This window comes from Crinia signifera, chromosome 1 (genome assembly GCF_055691185.1).
Source record: "Crinia signifera chromosome 1, ASM5569118v1, whole genome shotgun sequence".
NCBI lineage: Eukaryota > Metazoa > Chordata > Amphibia > Anura > Myobatrachidae > Crinia > Crinia signifera.
In genome coordinates, this window is record NC_139217.1 from 326,899,589 (window position 1) to 326,922,255 (window position 22,667).

The 22,667-nt window shown below is 42.7% G+C and overlaps 1 protein-coding gene across 6 annotated transcripts in view; it reads right to left on the minus strand.

Annotated features, from left to right (window-relative positions):
• ACIN1 (apoptotic chromatin condensation inducer 1) overlaps nt 1-22,667 on the minus strand; it is a 77,726-nt gene that overhangs the window by 17,814 nt on the left and 37,245 nt on the right. For 3 of the 6 annotated variants that reach the window (XM_083189141.1, XM_083189151.1, XM_083189135.1), the window contains one exon: nt 3,435-3,555. In XM_083189141.1, the coding sequence (XP_083045267.1) occupies nt 3,435-3,555 (121 nt within the window). Of the gene's footprint in view, nt 1-2,549; nt 2,899-3,434; nt 3,556-4,146; nt 4,450-22,667 lie in introns of those variants that run through there. The other 3 variants (XM_083189177.1, XM_083189168.1, XM_083189161.1) reach the window with 3 other exon arrangements.

The following is a 22,667-nucleotide window of genomic DNA, read 5'->3' on the forward strand; positions in this document are numbered from 1 at the left end:
CTGAGCGCTCTCTCAGCCAGTCAGCAATTGGCTGAGAGAGCGCTCAGCCAATCACAGGCTGCCCATTCATACATAGCAGCAGCGGGGACGGGCAGCGCAGTGGCGGCTATTATATTTTTAAAATACTTGTCAAATGACCGGCCGCTCTCTGATTGGCTGAGAGCTCTCCGGCCAATCAGAGAGCGGCCGGTCATTTGACAAATATTTTAAAAATCTAATAGCCGCCACTACGCGTCCCGTCCCCGCTGCTGCTATGTGTAAGTACACTGCCCGGCCAGGTCAGCAGCGCTCACCGCACCCGCCGGCCGCCCCCACCACCGCATCAAGTGCCAAATTGTATGTGAGCCTCCCGGGGAGCTGCCGGGCGGCTCGCAGGTAAATTGGGTCCGACTTGTCCCTAGGACAAGTCGGCCTAATGTATGGGGGCCTTTAGAGTTATTAGATCATTTTCCCCAGATTAAAATGCCACATGATCACCCATGATGGTGCTACAAAGATTTGAAACTATAGCACTCTTTATATGGACCTGCTTTTATGGGTGATAGACTGAAGGGAAAAGGGGACCCATCCTGCCCTTATCACAGTACCAAGTTAACTCCGTACACTGAACGCAGCATCTTTAAAGTTTAAAGCAGCAATCTCTAATACATTTATACTCTTTAAAAATACTGTGGTACCTTTTTCTGCATGCATCCGATTTTTTTATTTTTTAACTATTCCTTCCATGAGTCATCTTAACAATAAATGGATACACACTATAAGATTATATTTCCAGATTTTCATACCAACCATCCAGATTGGAAAGATAATCTTATATGTGTGTATGGGCCTTTATAGTATGTATCCATCTTAAATCGTGCTGCTAAGTTTGACAAATAGAGCTGCAAATGATCTACTACAGAGTCAGATCACATAACAGGTGAGGATTTTACAGTGCAAAATAGCTCAGGGGTGTGTTCCAAGCCTCTCTGCTCACTACATAATGTGCCTTGCGATTGCCATAGTAGTTAGTGGCAGAACTAATAAAATAATGGTGTGTACACACGGCAGCGATAGGGGCTGAAATCGCTGGGAATATGGTCGCTGAGCGACCATATTGCCAGTGATTGGAGTGTGCACCAGCGATAAATCGCCGGGTGTGCGCTCCCGTTTTCAGCCCCTGAATTCATCCCCTGCCTCTTCACCCAGCAGTGTTTAAATTTTCATCTGCGACCATCTCTGGTCGCAGATGAAAACGGGACAATATGATTGCTGAGCAATATATTGATAGCAATTTATTGCCAGCAATCATATTGCCCCGTGTGTATGCACCTTTATTGATTCAAAGCAATCTTGGAGAGGGACAGTGTCAGATGGATGCCAAAAATGTTCTGCTTATAGTTTACCACAATAATAAAAAACAACTTTTCTTTCATAGTTTGGATTGTTGTTTCAATTGCTTCTGTGCAGCAGAGCATTCATCTTTTCCTTTAACCTTTTGCCATTTAGATATATGACCACAATGCATGATTTTTTTTTTCTAGCAGGAAAGCACAAAGTTCACGTAGCATTATAAATCTGAAATGTACATATTGTTCACTTTGCCACCTAAAGACAAAATCAAGAAAATGTATTCTGCCAATGTATTAAATAAGCTATAATTAACTCATCCCTTCAAATGCCCTGTAGAATGCTGCTTTTCACTTAGCAAAAAAAAAAGGCATTAAGAAACTTAAATTTGGTCTAACATAAAATAAAAAATAAAAGGGAAAGGATGAAAAAAATTAAAATAAAAAACAAAATTCAAGACTAAGGAGAGAAATTGAAATAGATAAAAAGAAACCAACGATTAATCAGAGGAGTGATGAACTGTCCTGGTACCCCGTGTGTCTCTCCCACGTGGCTCAGGAGTGGCCAGCCGGTGACCCTCCTCTTAATTTGGAATTGGTTTGTCGTGTGTTTTTGGAGGGTGAGATAGGAAGTGGTGAGCGGTGAGGAGGGTGGGTGAGAGTGGAGCCTGCCCATTTAATCCACGGCAAAGGTGATTTTAGAGTCTATTTTGTTTCAAAGTTCAAAGGAGCTTGGACTTGCAGAGACCCTCTCATCAGTCAAGAGTCTCCCCATTCCAGATGTAGTGTTGCTGATAGAGACAGTGTGACCTTAAACCCAAACATCAGGTCTGTAGTGAAGAGAAACCATGCTAAAAAGCAAGCTCACATTCATTTCAGTCATGTATAACAGACTCCACATGGCTTCAACACAGTTCCAAAGTTCTGAGTAAATTTAGTTGGTGGAAGTGTAATGAGGACCGAGCCAAAGCTGTTCATATATATATAACGAGAGACTTCTGTTACTGTAAAACGTCTATAAGTCTTTAACGTCCACCTTGTGAGTGACGATTGCATTTACAAGCAAAATGAGAATTGGATGTTCAGCAATGTCTTCTTCATATCTTGTAGGCCATACAGACAACACAGCAACTGTGAATTATTCAATTTGAAACAAGAGTCCTTTCAGCTCCTTATGAGGCGTGATCTTTGATGCTGGCAAAGTAGAGGCTTCTTCTGAAACATACAATAAGAGCACTCCCATTTCATGACCTGCAATCATGCAGTGAAATCCTGTTCTCGATGGTCACCTAACAGGTGTCACAACACTGAACACGCCACACAAAAAGTTTTTAAGCCTCGAAGGCGCATAATTGAGTTTTATTTGAGAAAGTTCCACTTTAGATTTCATGATGTCTGGGGAACTGCTGAGAATAGTAATCTCACCCAGCCCTCCTGTCGTTATGCTCATAGCAGCGTCTGTTCTGCACCCTCGGGGCTGCCTGGGTAAAGCTGGGCTCTGACTGGGTGTTGCTTTGCCTGGAAGTCCAGCAGGGTTTTGGTGGAAGCGCTGGGGCGATGGGAGAGGTGTCTTTACGGAGGAAGGAACGGCACACACACTTATACAGGCTTCGCTGGTGGACAAGGGAGGTGGGAGAGAGCAGGGAGCACCTTAAAACACCATCTCCCCCCTCCCAAAGAAACCCCAAACTTTGGGACCACTGTTCAGATACCCATCCACCCCCACATGGAGAAGCATTTAACTTAAATCTGCTCACAAAAGGGTAAATTCACAGGGACTTGATCAGTACATTGTAGGGCAACGTTAACATGTTTATTGTGTATTTTCTCCCCAACTCATTAATATATTGGTGTCCAGTAACCCTTCCCTTACAGGCAATAACATCTCATGTCTTGGATCTCACATCTCATATGTATGCGTCCTTAATTTTATGTGGACACAATTGTTATGAATATCAATTTATACAACATTTTCTGTGGTAGCCAGGAAAGTAATATCAGGAAATTGGTTGATGGGGTGTGAGATCCAATACATTTGCTCCCCCTCCCTGCATTATCCAGTGTTGGGCCCCTGGTGGTCAGACTGTGGTGGATAGTATCTCTTACCTCTTTTTTCTCATCCACTTCACAGCTCTCTTCCTGGGGTTGGGGTGTTGTAGTCTCTTGGACCGCACCCTCAGCTTGACTCTCCACTGCTTCCATTACAGTGTCCTCTCTCTCCGGTGCACTGCAAAAGACAGGACTGGTTTAAAAGGTGGAAGTGTGACGTTACCAAAAACACATGTAAATACTCAGGAGCTGTTTTGTGTGCGTAATATATGGACTATCTATGACCATGATAAACCTGGCTAGGGAATCATGCAGTACAGAACCACAGGAAAATGCAGTCAGCACAGAGCAGATTTGAGGAAGGCCTGACAGGAAAGCTATAACTGTAGTGCATTATGCTAAAGTCCACAGGTAACCCGCAGCATCATGCCACTGCAAGCACATAGCTGCCTGCTCCATCCCAGTGCCGGGTATACTCGAATCCATAGCAGGGCCATGGAAGCCGGTAGCCAGGCTGCATCGTCAGTACTGACCCCGCCCCTGCCAGCACGTACACGGCACACGCAGCCCCGTATCACATCCGTCTCCCTCCTCCCCCCCCCCCAGTTACCGGTACTAGCACTATCCCCAGCCGCCCTGACACACTAACTGCGGCACATCCAGCCCCCTCCTGCTCGTCACATGGCCGCCCAACAAAGAACACCTCTCCCCAGCAGCAGGAGGGACGGGCAGCAGAGGCACGCAGCGTGCCCGCACCGAATCCCCTTACCAGTCTTTGTTTTCGGATAACATTTCCCTGGCAGCCGGCTGAAAGGAAAGGGGGGAGGGGAGAGGTGGGCGGAAAGGAGCCTTTGGAGGTCGAGCAGATTGGGTGCCGGGGGTGGGAGAAGCGGGGATTGGGGAGACAGAAAGGGGAGAGAGGGAGTAGGCAGTCGGCAGACACGGTATGACGGAGGAAGCGGGGCTCCAGCCGGGTCTCCTTCCTGCAAATGGTTGCTCAGTGTCCGGCAGGGGAGCCACACTCAGACATGCTCTGCAGCCATCTTGATGATTACCCAGCAGCCCCGGTGCAGGGAGGAGAAATGGGCGGAGGGGAGGAAGGCTCCCAGGGGCAGCGGGAAATGGGGTGGGGGAGCGATACCAGTGCTGGCTACGACTGCTGCTCAGGTTACACTGGCCGGCTGCTGCTCTCACACAGGGGAGCCCACATCATACAGTATCTCTATGAGTTGCCCCAACCCCCCCCCCCCCCCCCCCCGCTTTTTTTTTATGTAATTTTCCCCAGTCAGGCTGTTTTTGTTAATTGCATTTATCAAGAACTACCATGTGAGTGTCATGGCTTACTTATCTGTACATGATTAAATACAATCGTATTGGACATGGAGGGGAAACAAAAAATAACATAACTATATAACCGTATCATACACCTTTCACACATGCAAGCCAGGTTCTAAGATTCGGGTACAACCCGGCTTGCAAGTGCTTTCACACTGCACACCCAACCCAGAATGAAGTCGGGGGTGGCGTCATCTTGGCCTGGGCGTCAGTGGGAGACGTCAGCACCTCCCAGCGGCACATTTTCACTGCAGTGAACGGGATCTGGGACACGCTGAGCCGGTATACTCGTTCATACTCCCACATCCCTTGTCGATTCCGGAATCTACCCAGGTCAGGACCTGGGTAGAAATCCCGGAATGCTGAAAATGGGATGCGGTGACAAGACCCTTTCACCTTTCACACTGAGGGGCAGATTTATTAAGCTCGGTGAAGTGATAAAGTGTGTTTTTTTTTTCACCGGCCAATCAGCTCTTAACTGTAAAGTTACAGGCTTGGATTGAAAAATGACAGGTAGGAGCTGATTGGCTGGTGATAAAAACCAGACACTTTATCACTTCACCGAGCTTAATAAATCTACCCCTGAGCTACAGCCCGGGTTGATGCGCGTTCATGTGCAAAAACCCGGGATATTTTTTGCAAGTGTGAAAGGGGTATCATTTTCACATTACTCCTCATTGCTTTTCCTATAACATCTACACCAGTGGTTCCCAAACTTTTTTGAATCACAGCGCCTTCGAGTAACAACGTTTTTCATGGTACCCCCTAGACCACAAGTTTTTTATTGAGTACTTTAGAATTATTATTTTTTTTTAAATTAAGTAAATTGTGTTTATATGTTATCCTTAGATTCAATGATGTGGTTTAGGTACATGATTCGCTTCTGTTTGTTCAAATATGTTATGACTGGAAGCCACAAGCACTGGTTTTGCCTATTACATTGACCATAAATAATTGAATTGGTCCTGGATCAAAAACCCAGGGCACCCCTGCCACTGCTCCATGACACCCCAGGGTGCCACAGCACACAGTTTAGGAACCACTGATATACACAATAATATGCAGTCTGGCCAATCATGTGCATCTACTTGTTCACATGGTCCAGTTTTGCGGAGCAACAGAATTGCCAAGTTACATACTCCCAATATCCATACTTCCATGAATTGGAAGCAGACCTTCAGTTATGTCAGTGGTTCCCAAACTGGGAGCCTCAGGACAGGGTATGGGTAAAAACTAGAACAGCACATGACCCCGGAACGCTGGACCAGACAGGCTCCATTCATCAATTTCTGTCATTCCGGAGCTTGTCCGGGGAGTGTCCTGTCCGCAGGGGTGGCCTGTGACACCTGTCACAAGGGAGAGGAGGAGGGTGAGAAAACTGCCTAGCTGTATGTTCTGGACCACATGGAGAGGCTATAATCTCCCCTTCCCCATTGTCCCTGGTGAAAGCTATCATAGGCATCGCCCCTGACAAGACACCCCCAGCATTATAGGATCTTAATATGTTCTGGTTTTTACTTAGTCCCTTCGAGACACTTGCTGGGGTGCCTTGGATTGGTGGTCCAGAACCAATTCAAATGATTTATGATCAATTAAATAGGTAAATCCAGAGATGATGGCTGACAATATTGTCCCTCACCACATAAATAAATCTAAGAATGACATATAAACACAATTTAGTGAGTTACATTTTTTTCTCTCTAAATTTCTTAATAATAAAGTTGTGGCCTAGGGAAACCATGAAAATAATTCTGATACTCTAGGGTGCCATGATTCAAAAAAGTTTGGGAACCCCTGAGTTATGTATTGCACCAAAACTTCTTTGCTTATGTCACATTGGGGCAGATGTATTAAGCCTTAAGAAGAGATAAATTCAAGGGTGATAAAAGAGAGATAAACATCCAGCCAATCACCTGCTAACTGCCATGTTACAGGCTGAGTTAAAAAAAAAAAAGTCAGTAAGGAGCTGATTGGCCCCTACCCTTACTCTTATTGTTACAGTGGCTAAGAAGATTATACTTAATGCCTGGATAAAACCCCACCTACCTACGGTAATGGAGGTGGAGTTTTTACTGTTGAAATATCTATACTACGATAAATACGACATCTTGAGACACTTCACCCCCTCTTTCTCCTCAAAGTTTTGCTCGACTTGGGGTCCCTTTATAAACAGCCGTTCCCTCCTCCCCTCCTCCTCCCCCCCCCCCCCCCCCCACAAAGCTGAGATCTGTAAGCTCCTGGAGATCCCGACGACGATCTGTTTTCCCTTGAAATGCTTGAATGATTAGTAACCGCTTCCCCCCCCCCCCCCCCCCCCCTCTCTCTCTATTCTACTACGTAGAAAGAATTAGAAAAGTTAGGATAAGAAATGTTGATTAATTCTCACTAGCACTTTAGGATTCGCACAGATTATTTACTTTTCTTGGACCATGAGACGCAGTAACCATTGACACCCCAGTTTCCACAGTCACTGATGACGTCATTATTGGTCTGACATGATTGTTACTCTACTTTCATACTGTTGACCCAGTTGTGCTGGTTTTTCACTTACTCCTATATGTGCAAATTCAACTGTTTACCTTTGAATGTAACCCCATTGATTGTCCTTAATAAACATATTTAAAAAAAAAAAAGGAGCGGATTGGTTGGACGTTTATCTCTCCTCATCACCCATGCATTTATCTCTTGTTAAGGCTTAGTACATCTGCCCCTTTGTTTGCCATGGCAAGAGCATGGCCCTGAGCATACTGGGTACTTGTTTCCTAGCACAGCCCCCACGATTTTCAATCGTATGGCATCTTATGCATTGTATCGCATGCCATATAGCCGCATGCGATGCAATTTTGGCCCCCCTATACGATTTTTAATTGTATAAGCACGCTAATGGGTGCTTACAATGTTAAATGCACCCCCACTATGAACGCCAACCCGGAGCGGAGCGAACCTGCGAGGGGCGGCGGTACGCGTCCTCTAACCTTTTCATACCCCCACTATCCACGTCGGCGTGGAGTTGAATTTAGATAGTGTGGCGAGTGCAGCGGGCCCCGCGAGGGGACGCGTATTTACTTTACATGTATTCGCTCGCCAAGCTTCGGGCTCGGTGGCTCGCCACACTATCAGGGTATGAAAAGGTCGTAGGACGCGTACCGCTGCGCTCGTCACACTTGACGTTGATACTGGGGGTAGCGAGGGGGTGCATTTAACATTGTAAGCACCCATTACAGGGCTTATACAATTTATAATCTTATAGGGGGGCCATTTAACATTAAAAACACCCATTAGGGTGCTTATACAATTTAAAATCGTATAGCATTGTATATGACATACAATGCGATGGTATACGATTTTAAATTGTATAACATCGGGTGCCATCGCGCAACATCGCATTGCATACCATTGTAAGGCTTATGGTATGCGATGCGATGGGCGCCGTGCTAGGAAACAAGTTATGCATTAATAGGAGAATTAATCCAAGGGATTGACTAGTAGATTTATCAAACAGTGAAAACAATCACAAGTGAACCAGTATAGAGGTTGCCCATAGCAATAAATCAGCAGCTTTATAACATTTATCAAGTACAATCGTCCGACAAGGACAACTGAGACTATTTACTACTGGGACTGGTATTTACTACCCAATCAAAGACTTATTTTTCCTTTGCGCACTGTATATTTGTTTGTTTTGATTTACCAAGTACATTCAATAGAATGGTTACTCCACTCGTTTCACTGCTTGATAAAATTGATCAATTATGTCATATTGTGTCCATCCGCATTGCACATTTTGCCTTACAACCCATAGAGTTGCAGAGGATAAATATATGCAGAAAATTATGCAGAAAATGGAAAAACAAGCTTGATAAATATGTCCCCAATTGTTAAGGGGTGTACACATGCTTCAATATGGTGGGCGTCGATACCTGGCGGGTTGACAGAATTGAACAGGAGGGTGGGATGACTGTGTGGATGAGAGGGAGAGAGGATGTTGCATCAAGCAACACTTTTGATCCCGGGGCTGGGCACCGGGATTGAATCTGCAATGAAGGCAGTTAAAACTGTTCGATTGTGTTATTTTCTAAAAGAAAACATGTAAAAAGCAAAGCGCGTGTACACCCAAATAGGCTGACTTAGGAAATTAGGCTCAGTAGGCAACTATTTGCTAGTATTAATTTCATTTAACAAAAGTTCTTCAATATTTATTTTTTACATGGGTCAGTATTATTACTATTGCTTACTTACACACCAGATATATTTGGAAGAAAAATCATTTACAGTTCAGAAAACCCTTTCAAGTCAAGCATGAATATCGATAAAACTTGGACTGTAACAAAAGTCTAAGAAACACTGGCTCAGAAGATACAATTCTGATATACTGTAGAAAAGCTTTTTATACAGTAGCCATAATTAGGTCACAGATTAAGGCACCAGTTTATAAATTGCCCACTGGGTTTTGTTTCAGAGGTGCACAACCTTACATTATCTACGTGGAATATCATTTTCCATTTATCTGCCCAATCCTCAAGTCTGCTCAAAGCCCTCTGCAACAAGGAGACATCCTGATCTGATTTAATAATTCTGCATAATTAAGGGCCTTATTTTAGTTCACTCTTTCTGACAAAATCCTTCTTAGATGGGCAAAACCATGTGCACTGCAGGTGGGGCAGATGTAACTTGTGCAGATATAATTAGATTTGGGTGGGGTTTTACTTCAAAGTGAGATCTATATTGCAGTGTAAAAATAAAGCAGCCAGTATTTTCCCTTCACAGAAACAAAATAACTCACCCAAATCTAATTCTCTCTGCACATTTTACATCTGCCCCCCCTGCAGTGCACATGGTTTTGTCCATCTAAGAAGGATTTTGTCAGAAAGAGTGAACCAAAATAAGGCCCTAAGTGTCATCTGCAAAAATGGACAAAAATGGACACAGCCTAATAGATCAACATCAATCTCATTAATAAATATGCAGTGGCCTTGCAGTACACTACTTCATACTCAAACCCAATTTTAAAATGAACCCCTCATTTTATGTATCAATCTTTTATGGAGGTACTGTATCAAAGAACTTCAAGTCTAGACTAAATTTGCAGTAATTCATCATAGGAGTTAATTAAGTTACTTTGGCAAGACCGGTCATTCAAAAATCCATGTTGGTTCCAACTAATTATTTTGTTCTAACGTAAATATTCCCGGATAAAATCCCTTAGTTTTCCCTACCATGATGCAAGACTCACTTGTCTATAGTTACCTGGATCCATTTTATTACCCTTTTTAAATATTGGTGCTGCTTCAGCTGTCCAGCTGGATTGAGGTTTCCAAAGCAGTGTGTGTGGGAATGTCATTATTTAGGTACCTTGACGTCAACTCATATGTAGAGCCTCCAAACCAGGTTATGAAATATAAATGGAGTCATGCAATACAGTTGTTGGTGTTTCAGTCTGCAAATTAACTTTACAATGGAGGTTAAAAAAATAATATATAAATATTAAATTTACTAAGAAAGTAATGCTAACCAATATAATACAAATTATACGCTGAGAAAAATTATGGTACAAACGCAAGCAATATTGGAATTAATGTGCATGCGCCTACCTCTGAGTATTCTTTAAAAAAAAAAATGAAACTGCCATATTAGCAACTGCAAAGATTACAAACACAATGCAAAAAAGTGCTAGGTCTGCAGTATATATGCAGCAGGATGCATCTTGTGTAAACAGATACCTCCTGCATGATTCTGTGATAAGCTGCCACTTCAGAGGATGCAGCATTGGCTAACTTTCATGAACATCGGCCATCCGAGTAACCTGAGGGCTACTCAAGATGGCAGAGCTGTTCATGCTGTTGGGCTGCCCACAAAATGGGTCAACACACTCCCATTTTGTAGAATGCGGTCTGGTGCCAGCCCCATCGCAAACCAGCTACAGCTTAGGTGCGACAAAGAAAGACCTGTTCGGCACAAGTATATGGGGTTTAAGCACAAATCTGAATCAGATCCTTAAAAAAGGAGTTCGCAAACTATAGTTGATTATATTTTTTGATCATGGTACATCATCTGCTTTCATACAAAACCTCTGTTATGGACCATAGTCTTTCCAGTCCACCAAGTATTGAAGAGACTGGACTCATTTCAGAACAACAATTGTTTACCTCATTCTTGCTTCGTTTGAACTGCAGGTGAGGACGATTAAAAATTAATAATAAAATCCATGGAGGATTAAGGACTTAAAAAAGGTGATTTTGATATATGCCGGAAGCTGAAGCTTGTATTAACAAGTTCAAGGACATAGGAAATCTGAAATGGTCTTATGAATCATGGAGAAAATGCCATGGTTAGGACTCGAAGGTGAAGATTGCGCATGTACAATTCAGACTCAATCACTGGTTTCATGCCTGGTTTGGCTTAATGTTTAGTCTGCTCATGTCTAAAAAATTCCGGCAGACAAAAGTAGAGCTTCCCAGATCAGGAACCAGTTTTTAGAAAATAATTCTACATGAAAAGTCCAGAGACTGTCAGACTGGCTAGAAGCTGTGTAAGTAGAAGAAAGCTGGGATGCCACCTCCAAGAAATATGGAGCATCAATATCTGAACAGGAACCAATATAAAAGACCTTCAAATGCCAACATCCACCTCTGACCACTTAGCTGGTTTCACATGCTTTTTTGTAAGAATTATTTGCTGTGCAACTGATGCAGCATATCCCTAAATAAATTTTCAGTAATAGGAAACATACCACTAATTTTTCAGGATCCATAGAAAGCTCAGTGTCCACAATGATACAGTTGAGTACATTTATGGATGGAACTTCAAAAGTTGCATTTCACCAACTTGTTTTTCCTAAAACAATGGAGAACTTTGAATGTCTGAGGAGATCATCAGAGTATTGTCCATAAAAACAAGAGTGGCGTATAATGAAAAATCTCATTAATGTTCTGAAATCCTTTAGCTGCATTACTCAAGCCAAAGGCCATGCACTAGGTATTAATTGTGGCTGTCTCTTGTTTTAAACACAGTATTCCAGTCATAACCTTGTTTAAGCGGATCGAATTATAATCTCTACTAAAAATCCAATTTGGTGAAGATCGTGGCTCCTTTGACACAGCCAAACATTTGTTATTGTTGAGGTGCAGGGCATACTGCTTTTTGATGCTAATGCTATGGAAAGCACAGTAGTAATTGCTTTTTTATTTTTTTATTAAGAAGAACCCACCTCCTGCAGGAGAAGATGAGTGATCAAACTCTCTCTTGGTTCTCTTTTTAATGTAGCTGGTCACAGCATGGGTCTTTGGATCAGAGAGAAGATAATTCTGACATGAAGAGAATTTTTACCAGTCCCAAAGTAGAATAGAGTCTGCAGCCTGTCAGTTACAAATGTCCAAAGTCTTTACATGATGAAGGCACCACTGGAGTCACCTTGTCAGAGGTGGTATGATGAGGAATGACTTTTGAAGACAAGACTTGGTGCAATTAGTACCTGAAGTTAGGTCTATGTGAGGATTACGTAGTTATAACCAGGAGAAAAAAAACCCAAAACAAATGACTACCAGAGTGGTAGCTTTGGGGATAACCAAAAATTATAAGAGTTTCGGAAGGCAGGACCCCAATCTGCAGAGTAACAGTTGAAGTCTGATGGGTGATACTGGCAGGGCTGTGGAGTCGGAGGCAATTTCGAGTACCTGGAGTCGGGGTCGGCAAAATTATAATTAATGACTTCTCTACTGTAAGAATAAAGACCAATGCATGCAGTGCCTCACGTAACCGCAAAACGAACACATTAAGTGACTGTGAAAAAGCATGCTTTTCATGTGCTTCACTATATGGCATGCACCGCACAATTTGGAGCTTATAAATGTATTCTCCCTTGTAGTTTACAACTTATTTCCAACGTTCAATAAGGTTTTCAATACCTCGTTGGTAGAAATCACCTGATGTAGACTCGAAAAAATCATTCAACCAAGCTCTCCCACCATAACATCTTTTTGCGTGGATGAAGATCTTGTTTCATGCGCGGGGTCGTTTGTTTACCTTGGCTAAGCCATTCCTTACGCTGGTTCATATTGATGTACAGGCACCATTTTTCGTCGCCAGTAACGATTCGGTAAATAAATCGTCCTTGTGTCCATGAATTGAACAGTGACGAGCAAGCAAACCAGCGGAGATTGTGGCTCGTTGATTTTTGTTGTCGTCACAAAGCATGCGGAACTCATGCTCCACACTTCTGAACCTTTCCTATTTGTTCCCAAAACAACCAAATAATGTGGTTTTTATCTTTGAACTGGTAAAGTTCCTGATGTTTATGCCTACTGCTACTATCCAGCCATTTAATTAATAAAAAACTGTTTTCATTGTGTTTGTCCTTTGCTTAAACCAGGCATGTCCAACGTTGGCCCTCCAGATGTTGTGAAACTACACATCCCAGCATGCTTTGCCACAGTTTTGCTATTAGAGAATGCTAAAACTATTGCAAAGCATGCTGGGATGTGTAGTTTCACAACATCTGGAGGGCCATCGTTGGACATGCCTGGCTTAAACTGTTCAATACAGTAGACTGTTGGCTTCCCAGCCTCTAGTTTCTGTAGTAATAATATGTATGTTGCCTTTCTTTCCTTCAAGGAATGTATCAAATACATTCACATATTAATACAGAGTAGTCGGCATCAGAAGTACGAGGAGTCGGAACATTTATCTACCGACTCCACAGCCCTGGATACTGGCTCCAGGATTATAAGTACATTATACTGCCCTCCTACCTACCTCTTTCTCCTATTATTTCTCTGTCTCCTCTCATGGCACCACCTCTCCCCCCACTTCCACTAACTGTGGGTATCTCCCCCCACTTCCACTAACTGTGGGTATCTCCCCCCACTTCCACTAACTGTGGGTATCTCCCCCCACTTCCACTAACTGTGGGTATCCCCCCCCCCCCCCCAGGTTTTGTTCTTGGTCCTCTGCTTTATCCCTCTATACATCCTATTAATGTGAGCTCTTCAGCAGTTTTTGACTTGCAAACTCATCTGTATGCTGATGACAATCAAATCTACCTTTTCTCCCATGACATTTCCCCTGCGCTCTTCACTTGCATCTCCAATTGTCTCTCTGCTATCACTTCTTGGATGTCAGAGCCCTTTCTTAAAATTCAGACTAACTGAGCCGATCATCTTCCCCACTATCCTGCATAACCTCACCCCCCACAATTTCATTATCCATTGCTAGCTCCTCTAGCACTCAAGTGTGCGGTCTTGGAGTAATCCTTGACTTCTCCATCAAACCACATATTGAGTACCTCATAAAAAAACCTTCTGCTTTTATATTAAAAATATTTTCAGGATCAGACGCTCTCTCACCCAGGATGCTAAGACCCTTATCCACTTTCTGGTCACCTCCACATTTGACTACTTCAATCTCCTCCTATCTGCCACCCCTGACAAACACCTCGCTCCACTCCAAAACTCAATCATCTTCCTTTCTAAATGTACTTTCATAATTCAATTCAAACTTCTCATACTCACTTAACCCCCCCCCCCTCATGTACATTGACTTTTCCTACCTTTACACTCCTGACAATCCTTATTGCTCTGATAATGCATACTGCCTCTTCTGCCCACTGATTACTCCCCCTAACTTCTACATTTCTCTACCTTTCCCCTTCAGACTCTACCAAACTCTTAACATAAACCTCTATTCCAAGCTGTGCCCCCCATTTGTGTCACCGCTTTTTGCCTGCCCTTCCCTTTAGGAGTGAGCCGGAACCTCTTTCCTACTCTTATTTAAAAACTTTCTTCTCTATGCTTTGGCATCAAATTGATCAGTTTTAATCCATCCTGATACTTTTTTCATTGTTGTTTACTGATGTAGTTATGTTTATATACCCTGTAGTTGTCCTACAGTATATTGTCTTGTATTGGCAGTCACGGAATGTACGGAGTACACAGAGGTCACACAGTAGGTAACAGAAGACTGGAGCCAAGTACTATCCCTGGAAGGCATGTGTTCTGGCAAGGTGCAGATTTAAAAAAAAAGGTATCCAGAAGGGTAAGACGGCTATGTCTAAAGATTGGCACCATATGGGTGACATTGTCAAAAGGTCGACATGAGTTTCTTGTGTTTTTACCATGAATGGTATTTTACTTTACCATCCATGTGGACTCTTGACTGGGAATGGTAAAGAGTGCAGTGGTAGTGGACTGAGGCACGTATTACACTAATTGGAGGCCCACGTGTTCAGGCGTCAACAGGGACACAAAAAAAGTGAAAAACTCATGTTGAATTTTTGTCAAGGTCAACCTAAAATATCTCACACTAGGTCTAAATAGGAAGCACTTCAGGCTCATTAGTGCAGATGCTCAGGTGAGCATGCCTGGGGTGCACATGTGCATCATCTGATGCAGTCCAAAGCTGGGTACATGATAAGCGATATTACAAACGATATAGCTAATTTGGGCCCTTTTGGAGCAATATCATTTGTCCAGTATGTATGCTTAATATCGTTAAAGATGCGCACTTCCGCAGATTGTTACCGATGTCCTAAGTCATCTGTACATGCAGCTCAATTTTTACTAGATAGTCAATGACTCCATGTACGGAGCAGAGACAGGATGACACCGCTGAACAAGATCATTCATTCTGTATGGACTATATAATTTTCTCAGGAGATCAAGTGAAATTGTTGATTTTAATCATAGACGATCTAGTCTATTGTGAACCCAGCTAAACATGACCGCGCCTATGCTGCTGGTTGTTTATATTTTGGAAATTTACCTGATCATTGCAGCAAAGACATATGTGTGATGTAAAGGGCATGTGCGCCAATGGCATGGACGATGAGAGAGATGAAAAAAGTGCAAGACATAAAAGGTGGAGAGAGACATTTAGTTTTTGAGATTGAAGCACCAATGTGAGCTTAATCATCAATAAAAGGTAACTACTTAATCATAATCCAACAATGTTTGGAACTCAAAGCACACATGCTAGTCTATAGACAATAGAGATAGCCATTATTTGGCCTAATCAAATAATCATGAAATGTAGCATAGTAATCAGTTGCCTCCCCTCCCTCATCCCATGGGGGATTCCTGGCCCAGTCTTCGGATGCCCCTCTATGCTCTACAAAAACTCAGGACAGCAAATGCGAGTCTGGATGCAATGTGGTGAGCCTGCATGAAAGGAGTGATCCAAGCAGGGGAAATATTAGCCAGGACATAGGCAGCCCAACACTACTCCATCCGTGCTGTTCTCAGCTTCAGCCTAGTCAGGAAGTGTGTAAACATGCACTTCCTGCCTGAGACTAAGATGCTAGACACAGAGTCAGAGAGACACGAAGAGTGGGGACTTTGGGACCAGATAACTGCTAGTGGGGATGCTCAGGGATAATAAAGCTATGGGAGAAACACATGGAGCATGAGGACTCTCAGGTCTGATAACACTTATGAGGTAGGGGGAGATGTGGAGGGGTAAATGTATTCAAACTTCAAAAAATGATGCAACATGAGCACTTTTCAATTTTTAGAAGTTTTAGGAAATTTAGCCTGGAAAGCAGGTACATATGCAGGACACACCCATAGGTGGGAGCTGGACACACACTCTGGGCAGAACATGCCAAGCCTCCTGAACATAGTCTCCCTGAAACTAGTTTTCCAAAGCAGGCAAGTATGATAGGCATTTATGAAATAATGTCCCCCTTGTCATGTGGTCTCCTGGCAGTTGCAATGTTCATTGGAAACAAATTCCCAGTATACGAAAGTATACTTGACCAATAAAGCGGCTTTGGATTCTGAATTGAATAATATCACTAGTTTCTTAATTCTGAAATATAAATAGTAATTGAGCCAACAGAATGGATGTGATATAAATCCATTCAAGAAAAATATTGTTCTGAATAATTCAACAACAATCAGGGTTTCCAGCTAGATAGTATGCCAGTACAATAACCATCTATGCTCACATACAAAGCGTACAATAGATAAAAGCATAATAGAAAAGTAATGCTGCACACAAATCCTTGTGAAAAATAAAACATACAATACAACTGTGGCTACTTGATTTCTGTGCATATCCCAGCCATCATACTTATGTCTGGAGGCATGGTCAGCATTTCCAAGCTTCTTCTTATTATTATTGCCTTGTGTACTATATGTTAGTGGAGAAACTTTCTGATGAAGGGTCTCTACCTGAAGATTTTGTTGAAGATTTGAAGGGAATAGGAAAAAAAAAAATGTACAATGCACAAATTGGTGTATAATTAAATTGTTACATTTGTTCTTTAGACATGCGCAAAGAACTATTCATGCTTGCAAGTTCAAACTTATATGTTGAGATGGCAAATGCAAAGGACTCCTGGCTCTCTGAAGATATATAGGGCCTGATTTTGGTTGACATGCTCCCCTGCCTGTGCTCACAGGGGAGCGATGTTTGACTAATGTGCATTTCTGCTCATGTGCATGTACTGGGTGCGAATGGGCACAGCAAACTGCAAGTTTGACGTCCCATTCGCATCCAACAGTGCAGATGTGGGGCAGTGGCGGATAGATGTGCCCATGGGAATGCCCAGTGTTCCCATGAAAACTAGGTAGTGACGTGGCTGCTGGGGGTGGCCAGCTAACATCACCGGATGCCACCTGCCTGCCCTGTCCTCTCACAGGGTGCACGCAAAGCTAAGACGCTTTGCGTGCACGTTTTTGTGAATTTACCGTGCGAAGGGGGGCAGGCGGCAATGGGAATGGCAGGGTTGAAATCACACGAAGCGCTGCGGACTCTGCAGCACTAAGTGCGAACCAGAATAAAGTCCATAATCTGTACTAACAGACACCTCTTAGTTACATAATGCTTATAGGATTGTTATTATAATGATCATTTAAGAATAAAAAAGGTAAGATCCACAGGTGTGTATAATTTAAAGTATAAATAACCAGTTGTCTTTTCGTGCTGTATTTAAGTGTTCAGGAAAGTAGTACATTTTTCACACAGAATGCGGTTTTTGGCACTGCCGTACTACTGCACTTTATCAAAACTGAACAGTTTAACCAGAATAGTGCTATGCCCCAGACACAGTAGTCTTCAACACTCGGATGATCAGTGTGGTCTTTACATTCAGTGTATTTATTTTTCTTCCATCTAAAAAGATTTTTCAAGATTATGATCTAAAGGCAAAACACATGCAAATCTGGAACACTCCAACAGAACATGAGCAGTGCATATCCAGGTACATTTACCCATATGTAATGTTGAGCCACAGAGGGCTATTCAATCCTGGCCAATATTTCCGACAGTTGTAATATCATCAGTATTTAATTCTGCCCGGTTTCTGTGGGACCGGCTTATGCAGATTCGACTTTGTTAAAAGTGGAATCTGTATTGTTGAAAATGGGCACTAAATTGTCAGATTAGCGGCAAAATTATTTGTCATGCTTTCATATATACTGTTTTTTCCATTTAAATTCATCAGGTTGTTTTATCATGTAGATAAGTGGTTCTCAAACTCTGTCCTCAGGACCCCACACAGTTCACGTTTTCCAGGTTACCCGGCATGTGCATTCATTACTGACTGACATTTTTAAAAGATCCACAGGTGGAGCTATTAATTTCACTTGTGATTCTGTGAGGAGACCTGCAAAACATGCACTGTGTGGGGTCCCGAGGACGGAGTTTGAGAACTGGTGATGTAGATTGAAAGGCAATAAAGATGAATAAGGAATGAATATCTATCTATCTATCTATCTATCTATCTATCTATCTATCTATCTATCTATCTATCCTGTATTGGGATATATATCCAAAAGGTGTATTTTGGTCCAAATGATTACAAATCGCTGTTCTGCTTGAATAAAATTGATCTTAAAATCACACTTTCACTAGCAGATACATTTTTATATTTAATTATATATTTTTTAAACATGTGCAAATATATGTATTTATCTAGCTCTGGAAACCCAATATATTTTAAGAATGATCAACTTTCATTAATAGGCCAAGAACATTGCCATTACATGCCCATGAGATTGCCTTTTGTGCGCTTCCTTCTAGTCACCTCCCAACACACCACCAGGAATGCCCATAGCGTTACCTCACCACCTCTGAAGCTAGTCATGGCAATGCATGCAACATATGGGTTTTCAAAATAATTTGTGTATGCGCAGTAACAAAATCGCTAACATCACAAACATTAGCAAAGCATTCAGTTAGTGGCTACCTTTACATGGGCTGCTGGTTTCCACACATGCGCAGTACGAGGACGATACTGCTGATGCGCCGGACCCGGGACCCTGTATATGGCACTAGGGACTGTTGCAAAAGCAGCCCATATAGACTGGGGGCTAGTGCATGTGCAGTGCCAAAGAAACTACTGTGCATGCCCCAGGATTAGCAGCATTGGGGACCATGAGCAAAGTAGTAGTGGCGGCAACGGAGGGGCCGCATTGTGGTAGCCCCCCTCCTCCGCAGAGGTAAGAGCCACCGCTGGGTACCTCTAAATCAGGCCCTCTGTGGCAGATACTAAACTAGGGCGACATGTGGGGCTAAATAGCCTATGCGAAGCTGAAGATGCAAGAATGTGGGACAATATCCATATTTTGAAAGCGGCAATAATAATCTTATATACGTTATATAAAACATGCTGTCCTTCAATGGGATAGAAATTAGACATAAATAATGAACTTCAGTTGCAAGTATAAACCCTGAGGATATTATGGGGGAAATTTACTAAGATGTGAGTTGTATTTCAAATGAGATGTTGCTATGGGAAACCAATCAGGGACTGCTTCTGACTGATTTACGACAGGTGAAAAGGAACCAAATCAATTTTACCCAAAAATTCATATGCAATTTAATGGGGGATGTTTTTTTCATCACCACCTGGGCAGGTTAAAAGTTTGGGAAAATCCCTATTTTAAGTTAACTGTTGGGATTTGCTTCAGAACCCCTTGGACATCCTCCTGAAATTAATAATTCAGCACTTATTATCTATATTTTTAGAGTAAAAATGAAAATGTGTTTAAAGATGTGGGATAGGTACATTGGGTCCAATATGAATGACAAACAGAGCACATGCATTATGTATAACTCAACTTGTATCACATGGAGGATAGATGTAATGAACACACACACACACACACTGTTCTGGCCAGATGTGCAAATAGACTGGGTTGCTGCTAGGTAGCTGGGATTTGTATAAGATTTGATTCCCAGATGTGGATTCTACACAAAGAATATTTGCATATCTTAAAATATGTCCATAAGATCTGAAGATGCTGCCAAGGACCAGTATGCTGGGACTTGCAGATCTTATGATAGTGAGGTTACATACTGTACATCAAATCTTTTGTGTGTCTGGAAAGCTGCCGGGAAAATCATGAGAGACGACTCGGATCTGATGCTGGTCATCCTGATGTATGGCCAGCTTTAGTGACTGTTCGACTCGCATATGGGACCTTAGGTAGTTACATCTTATTGGCAATACTACAGTAAGGGGTACAATAGATTGTACTTGCTATGGGTAAAGCTGGCAATGTGGTCATTTTGTTGCTCAACCAATACCAAATTTTACTCCTAACACAGCTGAAACTGGAGTTGTAAATGCTAATAAAGCTAGATGTGTGCAGTGTTTGGGAAGCAGACTGCATTACTGGAGCACTCTGGGATTCAATGATCAAATCTTGATATCATAAAAAAAAAAAAATACAATAGTACATAGCTTTCGGCTGTGAGTTAGTATAGGATGAAAGGTTTATCATTAAGCTTTAGACTTAAGTACCTGCAACAACCACCTTAAGTCATAGTACTCACTTACCTTACACTTTGGCCCTTATTCAGATCTGATCGCAGTACATATTTGTTCTCAAAATGGGCAAAACCATGTGCACTGCAGGTGGCGCAGATGTAACATATAGAGAGAGTTAGATTTGTGTCAGTTATATTGTTTCTGTGCAGGGTAAATACTGGCTGCATTATTTTTACACTGCAATTTAGATTTCAGTTTCAACACACCCCACCCAAATCTAACTCACTCTGCACATGTTACATCTGCCCCACCTGCAGTGCATATGGTTTTGCCCATTTTGAGAACAAATTTGTACGGCGATCAGATCTTAATAAGGGCCTTTGTGTTGTCTTCCACAGTTTTATCTTTTTTTAACCACCCACATAAGTCCTGATCGGTTACAGTTTCACAATTTAACTACAAATAATTAAAATTAAATATAATTTCGAAGCTGCAAATGAACCAATACCGTAGATCTCTCAATAGCATGTCCTCCATACTTCAGCAGCACTGTGGATAACGCTTATACCCAGTTGTGGGTACAGTCTGTGTTTCAGTTTACAAGGAAAGTAGGATGTATCCAATGTAATTAAAATAACTAATTTTAAAATACATTTTTGCCTAAATAGGTATTTGCTCTTTTGGATTACACAATTTGGTACTTGTGTATTTTGGCGGCGCCCACGATGAGGATCGGGTCCATCGTGTGTGAAAAATCGGGTCCATCGCGTCGCGTCGTGTGCATTAACATGGCACACGACGCGACCGACGCGATGGACCCGATTTCTCCATAGGCTTCAATGTTAAAATATTTTAACATTGAAATCGTGTCGGTCGCGTCGGTCTTGTGCCATTATAATGGCACAAGATAAGATGGACTTGATAAAGTCCATTTTTCATGGAATAAAATGGGAAATGGGCCAATATGGCCCATTTTTCATTGTATATGTCCCCGTCATGTCCAAATATAACTGCCCCCCCATTGTGAGCAGCACCCCAGTATTGACGTCAACCCGAAGCGTGGCGAAAAAGCGAGCCCGCGAGGGGCGGCGGTGCGCGTCCTCCGACCTTTTCATACCCCTACTATCCATGTCGGCGTGGAGTTGAGAATAGAATAGTGTGGCGAGCGCAGCGAGCCACCGAGCCCGAAGCGTGGCGAGCGCAGCGAGCCCCGCGAGGGGACGCGGACACCTGTGAAGCCCGCGTGGGGACGCGGATACCTGTGAAGGTATCCGCGTCCCCTCGCGGGGCTCGCTGCGCTCGCCACGCTTCGGGCTCGGTGGCTCGCTGCGCTCGCCACACTATTCTATTCTCAACTCCACGCCGACGTGGATAGTAGGGGTATGAAAAGGTCGTAGGACGCGTACCGCCGCCCCTCGCGGGCTCGCCACGCTTCGGGTTGGCGTCAATACTGGGGTGCAGCTGACAATGGGGGGCATTTATATTTGGACATGACGGGGCCATATACAATGAGAAATGGGCCATATTGGCCCATTTCCCATTGTTTTCTATGTTACATGGACTTTATCAACTACATTTGATCTTGTGCCATTATAATACAAGTCCGACGCGACCGACAGTATTTCAATGTTAAAAATAAATATTTTAACATTGAAGCCTATGGAGAAATCGTGTCGGTCGCGTCGTGTGCCTTAACTTTAAGGCACAGGACCCGATTTCTCCATCGAGTTCAATGTTAAAAATATTTTAACATTGAAGCCTATGGAGAAATCGCGTCCATCGCGTCGCGTCCTGTGCCTTAAAGTTAAGGCACACGATGCCCACGACGGGCGCCGCCAAAATACACAAGTACCCACAATTTGTATTATATAACATTCTTAATTGGATTCTATGTGGATTTAAAAGTAGTACGGAAAAAAAGTCCAAAGATTGAAAGAAAAGAAAAAATGCGAAAAACTCATTTCAACCTTTTGTCAAGGTCTACCTTTTGGTGTCAACCAATTAACTGTTGGCTTATTAACCAGATACCCTTTTCAGCACTTGTTATGTGTGCTAACTCTGTTTACTATGTAGCCGGTTATACAATATTTGTCCTTTAATCCACCATATATTAATGGAAAAACCAAGCTCATATGGCATGAATATAAACATGTGAACAGTGACCTAATATTGGCAAAGAAAATTAAGAGTAAGGCAATACTACTTAATGGGCCATATTCAATACGGCCGACGAGGGGGTTAAATGG